At 39.2% G+C, this 17,256-nt stretch overlaps 1 protein-coding gene across 1 annotated transcript in view; it reads right to left on the bottom strand.

The window, feature by feature from the left end:
• LOC115927649 (UNC5C-like protein) overlaps window positions 1-17,256 on the bottom strand; it is a 42,129-nt gene that overhangs the window by 8,118 nt on the left and 16,755 nt on the right. Inside the window, exon 2 of the mRNA XM_030993773.1 lies at window positions 12,129-12,250. Coding sequence (XP_030849633.1) covers window positions 12,129-12,250 — 122 coding nt within the window. The remainder of the gene's footprint in view (window positions 1-12,128; window positions 12,251-17,256) is intronic.

Consider the following 17,256-nt stretch of genomic DNA (forward strand, 5'->3'; position numbering starts at 1 on the left):
TCATTTCCTGGGGGTCCTAGACCGGGAGTCAGGAGAGGGGGTCAACCTAGCTGGGAAGGAATTTTCATGTGTACAGTTGTAAAGATCGCATAGCTCCACATAACAAATTGACCGTCTGGCATGTTCTAAGTGGTGGGTGTGGCCAGGGGGACGCCCCCACCGAAAAAGTGGCCCTTTTGACGACAAAATAGTATTATGTAAAATATATTTTAAGGAAACCTTGAACCACCATAAGTTTGGTGTCATATAAAAGAGAGTTAAATTATTTACATTTTGATACCAATTTCAAAGAATTTGGGATTAATGAACATCGCAAATTTAAGTAAGAAACATTTTGATTTTTTTCGAAAAATTGAATTTTTAGAAGTTCTTCTCCTGTACTCTGGGATGTTTCAGGAAATGTGGACATTTGCAGTTGCCTCCCCCCCCCAAAAAAAAAAGCATAAATCATATGGTCTTTTTGAACATGTTGCTGAAATGACATGATTTTCTGTGATTTTTTCTCTTTTTGGGAGGTAAATTATACTTTTGTATGCCTTGGTTGGAAAATGACAAGTCTCCCAAATTTACAATTAGGCAAAAAATGTGCTTATTTAGAAGCCTTCATGTCAGGGCCTACAGAACGGTAATGCTCGAGCCCTCCTTACTTTTTTGAAAAAGAAAGAAAGGGAGAAAGAAAGAGTGAGTGACCTGCCAGTGTAACATAACAAAATATGCTCTTCTGACCGTAATTAAATACCTAAAACCCCTGAGCTTCCGGGGGCTCCACACCCTGGACCTCACCAAGGGCCCTAAGACGGGTCCCTGAATTCTCATCTGACCATAATTAAATGCCTTAAACGCTGAGCTTCATGGGACACAGCCCCTGGACCCTACTTCAATTAGTGACCTGCCAGTGTCACAAATAGCTATCGATTAGTTTCTGCCCTACTCATTTGTAAATGCTTGAGATATTAGTTGTTTAGTAACTATTCTGATATATCTACCAATCTCATATTGCTAAAATGGGTTTGTATGTAAGAATCGGGGATGACGGGAAATCCTTCAAATTCCCCCTTGTAGAAGAGGGGGGCCCTCTATCACTTGAAGCATTACAGTCAAGATATTCCTCTGCCAAAGGTTTGGTTTATACAGATGTTGGAGAAGAAGAGGTGATAGTGCCCGCGGTTGGTGGGGTCATCCGGCCCCTTGGACAATGGAAAGCGACATGTTATCGCCCTCTTTTCCCAGAGGAGAAAACTGATGGTTATGAAAGCGAGACAGTTCAAAACTTGACAAAGCTCTTTTTGAGGCCCCCACCTTATCTTGTGCTGGCGCCGGAAAAAAGACTTCCTAATTTTGATGGGGCAGGTGATGTCCATGATTTTGTTACGGCCATGGGGGATGCATTCAAACATTACAATGTTCCTTCGACTCGACAAGCCACCTTTCTTTTAGATTATCTTAGAGGGCCGAAGGACGAGGCCAAGGCCATTGTCAAAGGTGGTGGCAATGTCGAGGAGATGGTCGACTTCCTCAAGTCATCATACGCAGAAGTGATACCTGTAGGTGAACTGCAACGCCGATTTCTTGAACGGAGGCAGGGGACAAGAGAATCTGTTCGAAATATGCTGTCGACCTAGAAAGGAAGTTCCTGAGCTTGACATCAAGAAGCTCCTACCTGTATGCAAAACCTGACGCTTTGATTACAGAACAATTCGTTGAGGGCCTTAAGGACACATTCTTGCGTAACACCTTAAGAGATATGTATGAGGTGAAAGACGAGATGACCTTTAAGGAACTGCGAGAGCTCGCAATAAAACGCAAGCGCAGATCACATCCCTGGACAACGAGGTCCTTGAAGCAGTAAGGGCCATGACTAATGAAGTAATAAGGGCAGTAAGGGAGATGATGCAGTTTAATCGCCATCGGGACAGCTTGCAGGTGAAACCAACCTCTTCGGGGCCTACGCAGAGGGGTCCTTGCTTTAATTGTGGTGCCTTTGGACACTTCGCAAGAGAGTGCCCCCAACAGAAACGCAGGAGGGGCACCAACACAATGTTTTCCTGAAAGTGCTCCTCCGTTGAGGAATGAAGCAAGTCCATATCCATTCCGCAATTATAGACAAGAACGTCCTTTATACCCAATAGGACCTTTGATGTCTGGGCCGTACATGGTAGAAGGTCAGTATCCCACTTATTCAGAACAACGGATTCCTCTTCAGAGCTTTCTCAGAGATAATCAAATGGAAGGACCACTTCCTGGGCCATGGGAGAGAGGTGCCCCTCCGCATACGAGACCACCTAATCGAATGGAAGGATCGCTTCCTGGGCCAGGGGAGAAAGGTGCCCCTACGCCTACGGGACCACCCCGCAGCCAAGGCCCCAGCTTTGCATCTGGAGGGGGGCAAGATAATAGGCAGTGGAAACAGGAACACGGCAAAGTGGTTGGCAATGTTTCCAAAGTGAGTGCAACGGCAGGGGACGGTGAGGAAAGAGGATTCCTATCCAGGGCGGTTGGAAAGTGCTATTCAGTGGAAGTGGAATTCGGTACGGTTCAGGTTCCCTGTCTTCTTGATCCAGGATCACAAGTGACGACGGTAGGAGAATCCTTCTTCAACCAACACCTCGGGCCAGCAGGCTTTACGTTAAAAGATATCCCTTCTTCTTTCACATTGGTCTCTGCTGGTTATCAGGCCATCCCATATGTAGGATATTTTGATACTGATGTATCTGCCCTTGGACATTGCATGTCTTCAAGAATAGTACTTGTGCTCGCAGAAGTAGAGGCCAAGCGAAGGGGTCAGAGCCTAATGGGAATACTAGGGATGAATGTTCTACATGAATGCTGGAACCAATTGATAAGGGGCGAGAAAGATCATTTCTTGACAAGAATGCCGTGGCCAACCACGGATACAGCTTGGCAAAAGGCTCTTCAGGCAGTCGACGAACAGATGCAGTTGACTCAGAAGGAGGGTGTTATCGGTAAAGCTTATGTGAAGCCTGATTCATGAGTCGTAACATCAAGCTTCGTTCAAAGTGGGGAAGGAGCTCAGAGAGGCAAGAAGGGAGTCAAGTCATATGTTTCAGAGCACCAGTCACAGTTGCGAATGGCTAGAGACATTGCAACGAGGAACGCTAAGGCTGCGGTGGAGGCACGTAATGTACTCCAGGCCCGGAAGGTTTTTGAGAAGCCTCTTGGAGTAGGCCAGTATGTTCTAGTCCGACGACATGGATTAAGAGGTCGATCATATGGTGGTAAAGCAGCCCTTTCCAGATCGCCCAGTCTACGTAGTAAGGAGCCATTAGGGCAAGGAGAGGGTCTTACCTTACACAGGACCCAGTTGAAACACTGCCCCTGGCTACCAGGGGGAGATGTAGACAAACAGTTAACAGAAGATGAAACTGAATCAGAAAGCCAAACATCTGTTGGTTATGTCCTACACTACCGCCAACGTCCAGTTCAAACCGAATCTCCCAGGAGCCTTTCGGGAGGCACTAGTAGCTCTTGGGATTCCTCCTCTGGACCCTCGGGTAATGTAGATGAAAGCGCTTGTGAGTCTGAAGTCAGTGTCTCTCATGTCGCTAGTCCTTGTTTCAGTAACAATGGTATTGAATTGGAAAAAGTATCAGTGGTGGCACTGACCACCAATCCTTTGTCTCCAAAGGAACAACGGCTGGAGCACAGGAGGTACCCTAGAAGAGCTACCCGTGGCGTACCACCCCAGAGGTATACAAACTCCACTTACACTTAGAGGAGATTAATTTGACCTGGCATCGATCGCATTGAATTCTTCAACCTAATAACGAGGAAAAGGAGATACCTAATGCCTAGATTACTCATAATATAGTATATTATAATGTTGTATTGTAGTGTATTATAATTTAATATATTATATATTATATTATATTATATTGTATTGTAGTATTGGATTATAATATATTTTTGGTGATTATGTTTGTGTTCGGTTTCGCCTCAATACAATAGTTTTGTATACTAAAGACACGAGTGAAAGTCCTGCGTATGGAAAAGACCTTTAATTGTGACTTTATATAAACAACCAAAAATACACCTATACATGTATGTATCTTTCGAAAGGTAACGTGATAATTTGTTTCTGCATACTATAAAGATGTTGTTTCCATCTTTATTTGACCCCTCCTCACCCCCAAACAAAAAAAAAGTGGGGGAGGGGGGAGAGGTAGGCTTAATCTGAATATATTCCTTATTTATCCTTTATTATCTTAGAAGTAACTTTTGCAAGACTGTAGTGAATTTCACAGTTAATCTATTCCTGATTTATACATTATTATCTTAGAAGTAACTTTTGCAAGACTAGTGAATTTGACAGTAGGAGCTATGACTGATGTATTATTTACGTGTCGTGTATCATTCAAATGTCGTGTATCATTCAAGTATCGTATACCTTTGCCAGACTGTAGTGATTTTGACAGTAGGAGCTATTTTTCGATTGTGTCATGCAAGTGTCGTATACAGATTTGATATCTATATAATGCAAGCTGCTAGACAATTTTAAGTTACATATTGTGACAAGGGAGGTATATATTTTATGTATTACTTATTTGTCTTTCTTTGTTATTGTTGTTACCTAGAATAAGTCGAATGCTAATAATGTATCATTTTCTTGCTTTGATTAGAAGACTTAAAGCTATTATACGGAGTCTCTCCCATTCTTAGCCGATTTATATTTCTATGTTTTGTTATGAAAAAAAAGAAAGAAGGAAAAAAAGGTTGGTGATAAATAAACGAAACGAAACAAGCAAACATGCCAATTAGGACGATAGCTATTTTATAAAGTACCTCCCAGATTGATTGAGGTAGTATATAAATGTATGTTCTATGGAGATTATTCCTTTTAATTGATTTTATAGATATTGTTAATAATACATTTGATGTTGAGAAATGGTTTTTGTAGCATTATGAGTCATCAAGGGACGATGACTATTTAAAGCGGGGAAGGATGTAAGGAGGTCGTTGGTGGCGGGCTTTAGAACCGTGATTTTCACCCCGTTTCCACCCCGCTTATAGGTAAGCAAGGCTTAGTTTTTATGTGTGTTTAAATTGTTATATATGATAATATTGCTACTATGTTTTGTTCATATCCTGGTTTAAACGAATTAGTATCATTATAAGGCTTAAAAATATGTTCAAAGAACATGATATTTGTTAACAGAAAGGTGTAATTTAAGGCAATATTGTTGTTACGTAATGCTCAGAGGGTGTGACTTCTCAATGTACAAGTAGATTACACGTAGAGGAAATGGATGCGTAGGCTATACCTGTACGGGTACGGGTACGTGTAGAATGCATTTGTGCGTACGGTCAATTGGGCCGCCTTGGAGTAGTCGGGAACTTGGGCGCTAATGAATATGTATTCGTTTTTGGTGTAGAGAAACCTGATTAACGAAGAATTATGATCTTTTAAGTTTGATTAATTATGTAAGGAATTCGTTATTTATCCAGCTCATACACTTTGGGCATTTGCAATGTCTTAAATAAGTTAAAGTTAATGTCATTAACGATTCAAATGTTTTAGTGTAGTAAACACTGATTACCTATTTTTGTCATAATTCTGAAAGATGTGTCGTTGTTTATTTTTGTAATTGATAACTATCTATCATTAATTGACCCCGTTTCCACCCCGCTTATAGCGGTGTGTCCATACAGAATAAAGAGCACCAACTCTACTCCTCAGGCTGCCATTGTCGTCTGTATTGTCTGAGGTCTATCCCCACTCATTCCGGATACCCGTCACAATCTTCCCCCTACAAGAGGGTGGCTATTCATAACACGACATGCGGGACACTATTCATAATGCGTAATGAGGGTCTCTATTCATAAGGTTCATTATTCGTAAGGGTCGCTCTTCATAATAAGAGAAGGGGGTCGCTATTCATAATAGGAAACGAGGATCGCTTTTTAAAATAAAAGTAGAGGGTCGCTATTCATAACATGAAATGAGGGTCACTATTCATAATGCGTAATGAGGGTCTCTTTTCATAAGGTTCATAATGCGTAATGAGGGTCTCTTTTCATAAGGTTCATTATTCGTAAGGGTCGCTATTCATAATAGGAGTAGAGGGTCGCTATTCATAATACGAGAAGAGGGTCGCTATTCATAATACGAAATGAGGTTCGCTATTCATAATGCGAAATGAGGGTCGATATTCGTAATAGGAGTAGAGGGTCGTTATTCATAATAGGAGTAGAGGATCGCTATTCATAATACGAAATGAGGTTCGCTATTCATAATACGAGAAGAGGTTCGCTATTCAAAATACGATATGAGGGTCGCTATTCGTAATACGACTAGAGGTTCGCTATTCATAATGCGAAATGAGGGTCGATATTCATAATAAGATACGAGGGTCGCTATTCATAATACGACTAGAGGTTCGTTATTCATAATGCGAAATGAGGGTCGCTATTCATGATACGAAACGAGGGTTGCTATTCATAGTACGACTAGGGGTTCGCTATTCAAAATACGAGGAGAGGGTCGCTATTCATAATAGGAGCGGGGTCGCTATTCATAACACAAAATGAGGGTCGCTATTCATAATATGAAATGAGGGTCGCTATTCATAATAGGAAATGAGGGTCGCTATTCATAATAGGAGTAGAGGTTTGCTGTTCATAATACGGAATGAGGTTCGCTATTCAAAATACGATATGAGGGTCGCTATTCGTAATACGACTAGAGGTTCGCTATTCATAATGCGAAATGAGGGTCGATATTCATAATACGATACGAGGGTCGCTATTCATAATACGACTAGAGGTTCGTTATTCATAATGCGAAATGAGGGTCGCTATTCATAATACGAAACGAGGGTTGCTATATTTATAATACGACTAGGGGTTCGCTATTCAAAATACGAGAAGAGGGTCGCTATTCATAATAGGAGCGGGGTCGCTATTCATAACACAAAATGAGGGTCGCTATTCATAATATGAAATGAGGGTCGCTATTCATAATAGGAAATGAGGGTCGCTATTCATAATAGGAGTAGAGGTTTGCTGTTCATAATACGGAATGAGGGTCTCTATTCATAATAGGAGTAGAGGTTCGCTGTTCATAATACGGAATGAGGGTCGCTATTCATTACATGAAATGTGGGTCGCTATTCCTAATATAGCGTTAGGTTCGCTATTCATAATTCGGAATGAGCTTCGCTATTCATAATACGGGATAAGGGTTGCTATTCATAAAAATGAAAATGAAATAAGCAAATAACAAAATTTTAATCAGAAAGCAAAATAATTAATAGGGGACACCCCACGGCTGTAGCGTAGGCGGGAGGGGGCCACATGGCCCCGAATATTTGTAGAAAACATTAATTGAAAACAAATTGAAAACATTTCTGAACCAAAGAAAAGAAAAAGGCATGCCCCCCCCCCCCCACCAGTCCAACCATTCGGCCTACCCTCCCTGCAGTATTTCCGTGGTACAAGTACATATTACCGACAATTCTCGTCCAATTACTTCATAGATGGCGTAGGCTATATGTGTTTCACGGGGGGGGGGGGTGCGGTTGGGGTGTAGCAGTGTTGCCATCAAGGGGTTGATCTATCATGTCCCTTACCTTCAGCAAAGGAAGAAAGCGACAAAAGGGGGGTTGTAGGCAGGGGCGTCGCTAGACCTTTTTCATTTGGGGGGGGGGGGGGGGGGGGGGGGGCACCGAGTACCGACAAAAATAGCCACCAATTATATATTAACATAATATATTAATGCCAATGACCCAATGTTTACACATTTAACCCTAAAAATCCGGGGCCAGGAGCTAAATTATTTTCAAATCCCGCCCCCCGCTCCACGCGGAAGCTCTGACGTTTCATTAAAACATTAAAGAAAGAAGACGATTCGTTGTACCGTTTAATACTCTTAATCCTTGTCTGAATTCATTATTCCCCGCCCGCGCAAAGCGCGGAAGCTTTGACGTTTTATTGCATCAATATAGAGAAAGAAGACGATTCGTTGTACCGTTCTCGACTCTTAATTTTTGTCTGAATTCTGTTTCCTTAAAATATTAGCGAAAGAAGACGATTCGTTGTACCGTTCTCGACTCTAAATTCTTGTCTGAATTCAGCTTCCTCCCTACCGCGCGAAGCGTGGAAGCTTTGACGTTTCATTAAAATATTAGCGAAAGAAGGCAATTCGGACGATTCGTTGTACCAATTCTTAATCATTGTCTGAATTTTCAAAAATGTTTCTTTATCCGATAAAAAAGTTACACTTCGTAGGGAAAACAAATTACCGACAAAATACATCTCACCGATCTCAAACTTCTACATAAATATAGTATACGAGGATCGAGCAAGAATACCGACACAGCAACAAAATATCTATGCGTATCTTTCTCCCTCGACGTGGCGACTCCACCAAACGTACCCCCTCTCTCTCTTACTCCCACCCCTCTTCTCTCAGACTCTTACCCCCCCCTCTCTCTATTTCTCTCTCTTTCATCCCCTGTTTCTTTTGTTTCCTTTTTCTCTTTTTTCTTCTTTTTTTCTTTTGCTCCTTTTATTTTTATTTTTCCCCCTTTCTTTCCTCTCTTTCCTCTTGGTCTTTTTTCGCTTTCTTTCTTCTCTTCTCTTTCATTTCTTTCCTTTCTTTTCCTTTTCTTTTCTTAACCTTTCCCTCTCCTTTTTCCCCTCCCCCTTTTCTCAGTTTCCCCGACAGCAGCGCAATTTTACCGACAATATTCTGACAGGTGGGGGTGCGGCACCCCCACACTCCCTTTAGCGACGCCCCAGGTTGTAGGAGTTAGATTATATACAATATTCAAGCTTTTCGGAAATATACAATATTGCACGATTTTTTTTCTCCTCATAAGTGAGGAAGTAAGATTGTCAAGATTTTTAGTCAAATAAGATACGATTTTGCGACCGTAAAGCATTATGCAAACGGTGGTGTCCCCTATATTATGTCTTTTTAAAGTAGGCCTATAATTTCTTTTGAAGGTATTACACAGTTTTGGTATGGGTCATGAATTTAGTTCAAATTAACATATTGGAAGCCTATGCTTTCCTACAATATTCATTGATCGTTGTCACGGTTGAAATCAAGTCTAAAGTGATGAAATTATAAATTATAAACTCTTTATGTTGTATAGCTCCCTCTCAAGGTCAAGATATTAATTTAGCTATGAAACAATGTTTCTTGACTAAAATCGACCGATTAGCTATTCCCGTTTGGAAATTATATATCACAACTACATATTCTGAGATTTTCATGGTCGCAGCTACCATTGTACGGCCATAGACGCTATTTGAAATTTATCAAAATATACCGGGAGCACCGGTAAATGTTTATATTCAATTTTTCTCAAAAACAGAAGAGTTTTAGGGGCTAATTTTTTTAGTGCGTATTATACATCCACAGGGGCATCCAAATATATCAAAATTGTAAAGATTCACTATCCACCCAATTTTCAAAATTTCCCAAAACTTTGTTTTACCTTTAAGCTTTGATAATTATATTAAAATACATTTCCATAATCTAGGTAATAAAGGAAACATAACACACACACATAATCCTATCGTAATTTGTCCCCCTTGTGCGAAATCTACCCCCCCCCCACTCCTCCCCTCATCTAATAGTCAAACTTAAGAAAATTTACTTTGGTGACAAGAAAGACCATACAAAAAAGACAATAAATGCTTGATTCATATTCGGATTGTATTAACTCTTTGTACGATTCATGACGCAAAAACCCTCAAGGTCCGAAAGTGTTCGAGCCCCCTATCCCCCCTATCCGGACAGAAGGTAGGCTCGTGGTCCGGCCCAACCTTGCTATATAATGTGTAGGTTTATAAGTCCTACTAAAAGCTACTTTCTACTAAACATAAATGTCGTGTAAACAATGACAATTTCTGAAATTGCAAACTCAGTCCTCAAATAACTATGAAAATGGGCCTGCTTGGTCTATTTAATGTCGCATTGGCATAGACTGGATAAAGACTAGTCGGGGGCAAATTACGATACGAATATATGTGTTCATGTTTTCCTCTTGTCTTCGTTACCATAAGGGCGGTAGATGTCTCTACACAATTATCAAAGATAAAAGGTGAAATATACCTACTTAAAAACAAGACAAATATTCAGAGCCATGTGTCGCCTTGGGTGGGTCCTTCGTCCAATATTTCCCTTTGTTATGAGCATTTTGGATATTGCTTAGGCCTATTTCATTTTATGAATAACAACCCTCATCCCGTATTATAAATAGCGACCCTAACACTATATTATGAATAGCGACCCTCATTCGTATTATGAATAGCGAACCTCTACTCCTATTATGAACAGCGAACCTAGTTTCGTATTATGAATAGTGACCCTATTATAAATAGCGACCCTCATTTCGAATTATGAATAGCGAGCCTTTACACCTATTATGAACAGCGACCCTCTACTCCTATTATGAATAGCGACCTTCATTTCGTATTATGACTAGCGACCCGTATTTCGTATAATGAATAGCGAATCTCTACTCATATTATGAATAGCGACCCTCTATTCCTATTATGAATAGCGACCATCATTTCGTATTATGAATAGCGAACCTCTACTCTTATTATGAATAGCGAACCTCAATTCGTACTATGAATAGCGACCCTATTATGAATAGCGACCCGCTATGCCTATTATCAATAGCGACCCTCATTTTGTATTATAAATAGCGAACCTCTACTCCTTTTATGAATAGCGAATCTCTACTCATATTATGAATAGCGACCCTCTATTCCTATCATGAATAGCGACCATCATTTCGTATTATGAATAGCGAACCTCTACTCCTATTATGGATAGCGAATCTCTTCTCACATTATGAATAGCGACCCTCTACTCGTATTAGGAATAGCGACCCTCTACTCGTATTAGGAATAGCGACCCTCATTTCGTATTATGAATAGCGACCCTCTATTTCTATTATGAATAGCGACCCTCTTTTCGTATTATGAATAGCGACCCTCTTTTCGTATTATGAATAGCGACCCTCTACTCGTATAATGAATAGCGAACCCCATTTTGTATCATGAATAGTGACCTTCATATGAATAGCGATCCTCTATTCGTATTATGAATAGCGACCCTCATTTCGTATTATGAATAGCGACTCTCTACTCCTATGAATAGCGACCCTCTCGTCGTATTATGAATAGCGACACTCTCGTCGTATTACGAATAGCGATCCTCTTCTATTATGAATAGCGACTCTTAAGAGTAATGAACCTTATTTCGTATTATGAATAGCGACCCTGTCGTCCTATCATGAATACGGACCCCTGATTTCATATTATGAATAGCGGTCCTTATGATTAATGACCCTTAATATGATTTATGAATAACGACCCTCATCTCACGTTATGAATAGTGGTCTTCATGATTAACGAACCTTATTTCTGTATAAATAGTGACCCTCTTTTACCATTATGAATAGCGGACCTGCAGGTATGGGAAGTTCCACGTTACGAATAGCGGTCCTTATGAATAGCGGTCCTTATGAATAACGGTCCTTATAAATAGCGAATAGATCCCAGTGATAGGGTTATAATGAATAATAATGAACGTATCTTGGAGCCCATATAGTGTCGACCTATTGGCAGTCGGTCTAGGTCTTGTCTTAAAAAACATAGATTTAACCGTAAACCTTTTTTTTATCATATTTATATATCATATTATTATTATTATATATATATATTATATATATATATATATATATATATATATATATATATATCATTCCAAGCTCTACCCATATTTGTTTACTTCAATTTGGGTGGCTGTCGCAAAAGGATATCTTTCCATCATTTGTAAACATCAATAACACACTCTTTTAGTGGCCACAATTAAACTGATTGAACCTTTGCGCAGCACAAAGCGTACGACCTTTTGGTACAAGGGTCTGAAATTAGACTATTTACTAAATAGATTGCAGTCCCTAAAGTTGATTCGACAACTAACGGTCGTTTTTTTTTCCACAAAAAGACATTTTCAAGCCCCCTTTTTTTTTGGGGGGGGGAGTTATGAATTAGTTTTATCTTTCAAATGCCGGTGGTATTGAACCTTTTCATTCTTTGGGCCAGCAAATTGGACCTTGTACCTTTAAGAGAATCTCACTATTTACCTTTAGCGTAATCTTACAACTCTGTTGTAGCGCAAAGACGGGTATGCAGAGGCTGATTCCATGGTACGGTAGTCGGATGGTGCCCCCTCTTGAATCAATTGTCTCAGTTGTCACGCCTGCTCCTGGATATTAAAATTCAAAGTATAACAATCATCATGAATTATTTTGCTCTGTTTGATTAGAGTTTAATGTCTGAAAATTGTAATATAAACGTGAGCTTCAACTTTTGAATTCTGTAAAGAGATAACACAAGTTCCTATGCACTACACTCATGCTGTCATGCATTATGCACAAAAACGGGTCGTGAATAGACTAGTGACGCACAATTGTGAGTAATGATAATGCCCGCTAACACAGCCCATTTACATTTTTTTTCTCTCAAAACACTATTACTTTACATTACATGTATTACATTCATAACAAAAAAAAATTAAATGCCACCTCATTTAGAAATATCAAGTGAGCTATAGACTACTGCTTTACATTGCGAAGGGCAAAAGTAAAAACTTATGTATGATAAAATTTGTTTCTTTTTCTTTACTTTCAAGCAAGACACTTCTTTTCTTTTTAAAGTTTTATGTAACAATAAGTCATTTTATTTGTATCGTTCCTTCTTTTAACTCGTACGACTTCACTTAATAATTGACATGCTTCGTGAGTCCAAGCTTTATTCATTATTTGCCACCGACACCCATCAAATTAAAGAACTACAACACATATTCATCTAAGTAAAGTAATTCAATCCTGTACACACAATAATCATCCGTTTATAGAAGATGAATTAAAATTGTAAAATCGAGTTTTTGACTCAAATGAGCCGTGAAAAGTATTTTTCGATCCTACTTTTCCTTGTAACAGTGGCGGATCTAGCCGGCGGCAAGAGGGTTGGGGGGGGGGGGGGGGGGGGGGGGCGCGCCCGGGCCCTTTCGCCCCCATGGTTCTGCGCCTGCCTTGTTATTCAATTTAATTCAATTCATTTATTTGATATATTTATTTCTGTTTGATTTTCTTTTTCTTTATCCACTTAATATATGAAAAAAGATACATAATATTGCGTATGAACGCATTTGACAAATATAAAAAAAAAATGGACATAGTAAAAGTAGTTGAAAGCACAAGTAACATAAATTGAGTGGGAATCAGATTAAAGATCTCTTTAAAGATCTTGTGAATTTTACCCCATTGTGATATAAACATTGCATTTAATATTGATGCATGTAAAACAACAAGAAAGAGAATACATAAGCGGCTGGGTCATATAAAAACGAGAGAGGGAGATAGAGAGATAGAGACAGACAGAGAGGGAGAGGAATACAAATTGAGGGAGAGAAAGGCAAAATGAAAAGTAAAGTTAATGCATATGATGAAATTAGACCCAAATCAGAGTAATAATAAGAAAACCCATACAAACTAGGGGTATAACAGTTAACATTGAAATAAACAACCAACAATCGGTGACTAAATGTGAATAACAAGCAAAAGCCGTTTTTGTACTGTGTCTTGAAAACGTTCTGGGAGCGTGCAGTTTTTTAGATTAGCTTGCAATGCATTCCATAGTTTGGGACCTGCAGGGGCGGCTGAGCGAATTCCAAAGTGGGGGGCACCAACAAAAAAGGGCACTTTCTGGAAAAAAGGGGCACCTTCAGTGGGAAATCTCAAAGCGAAAATATACAATTTTTTTGACATTGGTATATACCCCTACATTGTGATTACATTATCAGGGATGATTTCAATATTTGTTTCTCTTCATACACCATACAAGATATCGCTTAAGCATCATAATTTACAGTTGGGTGTGATGTCTGAATATGCATTCACGAGCGAGCGAAGCGAGCGAGAAAAGTTTTTAAAGATCTGTGAGGTCGCAGTGCGAAAAATTACATCTTATAAAGAGGGAAAAAGCCAATCGTGATGGGGTTATAAGCACATTCTCATAACGGAAGACTGAAAATACCTTTGATAAGTAACATAATTATATCATCTTTAAATGCGAGCGAGCGCAGCGAGCGAACTTTGGGGGAAATTGCTCTTAGTCGCCTTAAAAAAGGGGCACGTTTAATGATTACATGAAAAGGGGACAATTATCGAAAGAAAAAAGGGGAAGTTGCCAAAGTAAAAGGAGCATCTCTCAGTTTTGAATAGGGCAATTATCAGAGGTGAAGGGGGCACTTATTAAAAGTGAAAAGGGGCACTTCTCGTACCTGAAAAGAGGCACTTACTAGAGATTAAAAAGGGCACTTATTCAAGATAATTTCAAGATTCATGAGAATGGAATATGGACACTTATTGCAAAGGGAAATGGAAACATGTCGAAGGAAAAGGGGCACGTGTCAAAAATAAAAAGGGCACTCGTCAGAGGTAAAAAGGGGGAAGGGGCACTTTTACTAAGTAATAGGGGCACTTGTCAAAGTAAAAGGGAAACCTTTCCTATGTAAAAGGGGCACATCTTACAAAATAAAAGGGGCACTTTTCCTATGTAAAAAGGGGGACTTTTGCGGTATCTGAAAAAGTGGGGGGGGGGGCGCCTCTGGGGACCTGCATAGTAAATGTTCTTTTAAGAAACTGATGTTCTTGCATATGGGATGTGAAATTCTGCATTTGATCGAGTACAATGGCAGTGGATTGCAGAGTTAATGGAAAATAGCGTGTCGAGCATGACAATATTGCAATATATAATGAAGGGATAAATGAGTGTCTAGTATAGAGATAACAAAGTATTTTTTTAGGCAGGTAGTTTAACTCGTTCATAACACCAATATTTCGTGAAATTGTTGTACATATGCAATTTACATCGTCATGCCAAACGCAATTTCTCATCAATTTGAATTCCTAGAAACTTTGTGTTAACTATCGTGATGTCAGAGCCTTTAAGATATACCTTATAGTTGGAAATATCAATATTTCTTTTGGTAAAAATCATCATATGAGTTTTGTTTGCAATAAGTAGTAGCTTGTTAAATTTGAACCAATGGGTGACATTTTCTAGTTCGAGGTTTAGAGTTTGAATAAGGTTTACTTCATCTTTGTTTGATAAAGAAATAGTAGTGTCATCTGCAGAGAGGACACAACTGATTTTGGAAGAAGATTTATGAATTACTCTTATAAATACATTAAAAAGAACAATGAAAATGCAATAATTTTTCAATAATTCATTGAATTACCCCCCCCCCCCGAGTCCCCAACAGAAGAAAAATTATGTGTACCTATGCCTTGAGCCATAATGCATGGTCGTACAGAGGATTTTTTATGTTAGGGGCCGGGGTAAAATGCAATGAATTATTGAAAATTTATTGCATTTTCTTTGTTTTTTTTATTTGTGGGAACTGCCCCCTACCCTAGCCCCCGCTGCGTACAGTCATGGTTCAGTGGCCAAGCAATGGTTTCGTAACTGTGAGACCCCAGGATCAACCCCGTGTCGATGTGCTTTATTAGTGCCCTTTTGTGGGGCATTAATCCTCGTTACTGTCATTTATGACGTGAGGGCGTAGGTACCCATAGTTGATAAGCATAGTAGCATACAAATGCTTTAGCAGTCACGCAAAACAAAAACTGGCAAAATTATTATTCAATAAAATCTGAGAAGAAAATGTATACTATTATCTAGATCTATTAGGAATAAATCACTGCCAAAATAATTCCATAAGTTGGGGTTAACAAAAAAAAAATCCAATTATATGAGCGACAGTGTATTAGAAAAAGTTGGGGGCCTAGAATTGACCCTTACGGAATTGCGCCCCCTTACGGAAGTGCCCCCCCCCCACGGGGGGGGGGGCACGGGGCGGCCTCCCTGTTTTTTTTTTTTGGTAAGAATTATAACCCCCCCCCCCCCTGAGCGAAAAATTGGTCGGCGCGATTTTAACATTTTCGGGGTCAAATAAAAAATTAAAATTATGCTAACTATCCCCCCCCCCCCACTGAACAAAATATTGGTCGTAGCGATTTTCGTATTTTTAGCCCCCCCCCCCCTATCGAAAAATCCTGGATCCCCACTGGTTTTTATTGTAAACAGTGAATTGCTTTCGGTCATCTAAGTAGCTCTGAAACAATTTCAAAGGGATACCCCTGATGCCTAAACATGAATAGCTTTGCTACTAATATTTCATGATTTAAAGGGATCGTTTAACAATGTTAAATCTGAGATACACGGCCCTACGCGTTATCAGTGTCTGTGATATGGTGTAATATTGAAGCCCTAAAAAAACTGCGCTTCAAAATGATCAAGAAGTGCCTCAAAAAAGTAAAAATCTTTGAGTGACCGGTTTTACCATACTCTTTTCCCCGAAAGACTGTAGTGTTATGAAAACCGTCCGGCGAACGGTTTTCAAAATTTGTAATTCCAATCATAAATATCTTGATAATCAGACAAGCGATCGGCTTGTAAAAGTCATGGGGTTCCTGACTGAGCTAAAGGTTTATAATTATTATTGCAGCATGAGCTAAATCCAGAATTTTGTTTAAGAATCTGAGACAAAGTTACCGGATCCCTTTAAGCAATCATTTGAAAGGTCCAAAAAATAAAAAAGATAGATATATCTTTAGCCCCCATAGCTCTTGTAATGGTATGAATAAATTCAATAAGAGCAGAAGAGGTTAAGTGTTTAGACCTGAAACCAATTTGATTAGTGAAAAGCAACTGAAATCTTTCAATAAAAGTGACAAGTCGATTGTACATGCATTTCTCAAGAATATTTGAAAATATAGAGAGGAGAGAAAAATGGGCCGATAATTTGAATACAAATGATACAACTTTCGATTCCATGTATAAGTTCATTAATTATGAACTCTTTCGAATTGTTTGATGAAGTATTAAATATGAATACAAGTAAAAGAATTTAGAAAGATGACCAGAATATATAATGATTTAATAATTTGATTAAGATGTATACTTACGACCTATGAACGAAGACCAAGTGCAAAAGAAAGTAAATAAAGATAAATATCAGAGTGACCTATATAAACAAATGTTGCTAATCTGTTTAATTTCTCTGTCTATGTGGGGGAGTAAAAAATATCAGTTGGAATAACGATGTCCATGGTTTTATTTGTTTACCCGACATTTCTGTTTACAATGGTTAGTCAAATATTTCGTTATCATTGTGCACGAATATTGCGTCATACCAAAACCACT

This window comes from Strongylocentrotus purpuratus, unplaced genomic scaffold (assembly GCF_000002235.5).
Source record: "Strongylocentrotus purpuratus isolate Spur 01 unplaced genomic scaffold, Spur_5.0 spur5_scaffold_20, whole genome shotgun sequence".
In the NCBI taxonomy this organism is placed as follows: domain Eukaryota; kingdom Metazoa; phylum Echinodermata; class Echinoidea; order Camarodonta; family Strongylocentrotidae; genus Strongylocentrotus; species Strongylocentrotus purpuratus.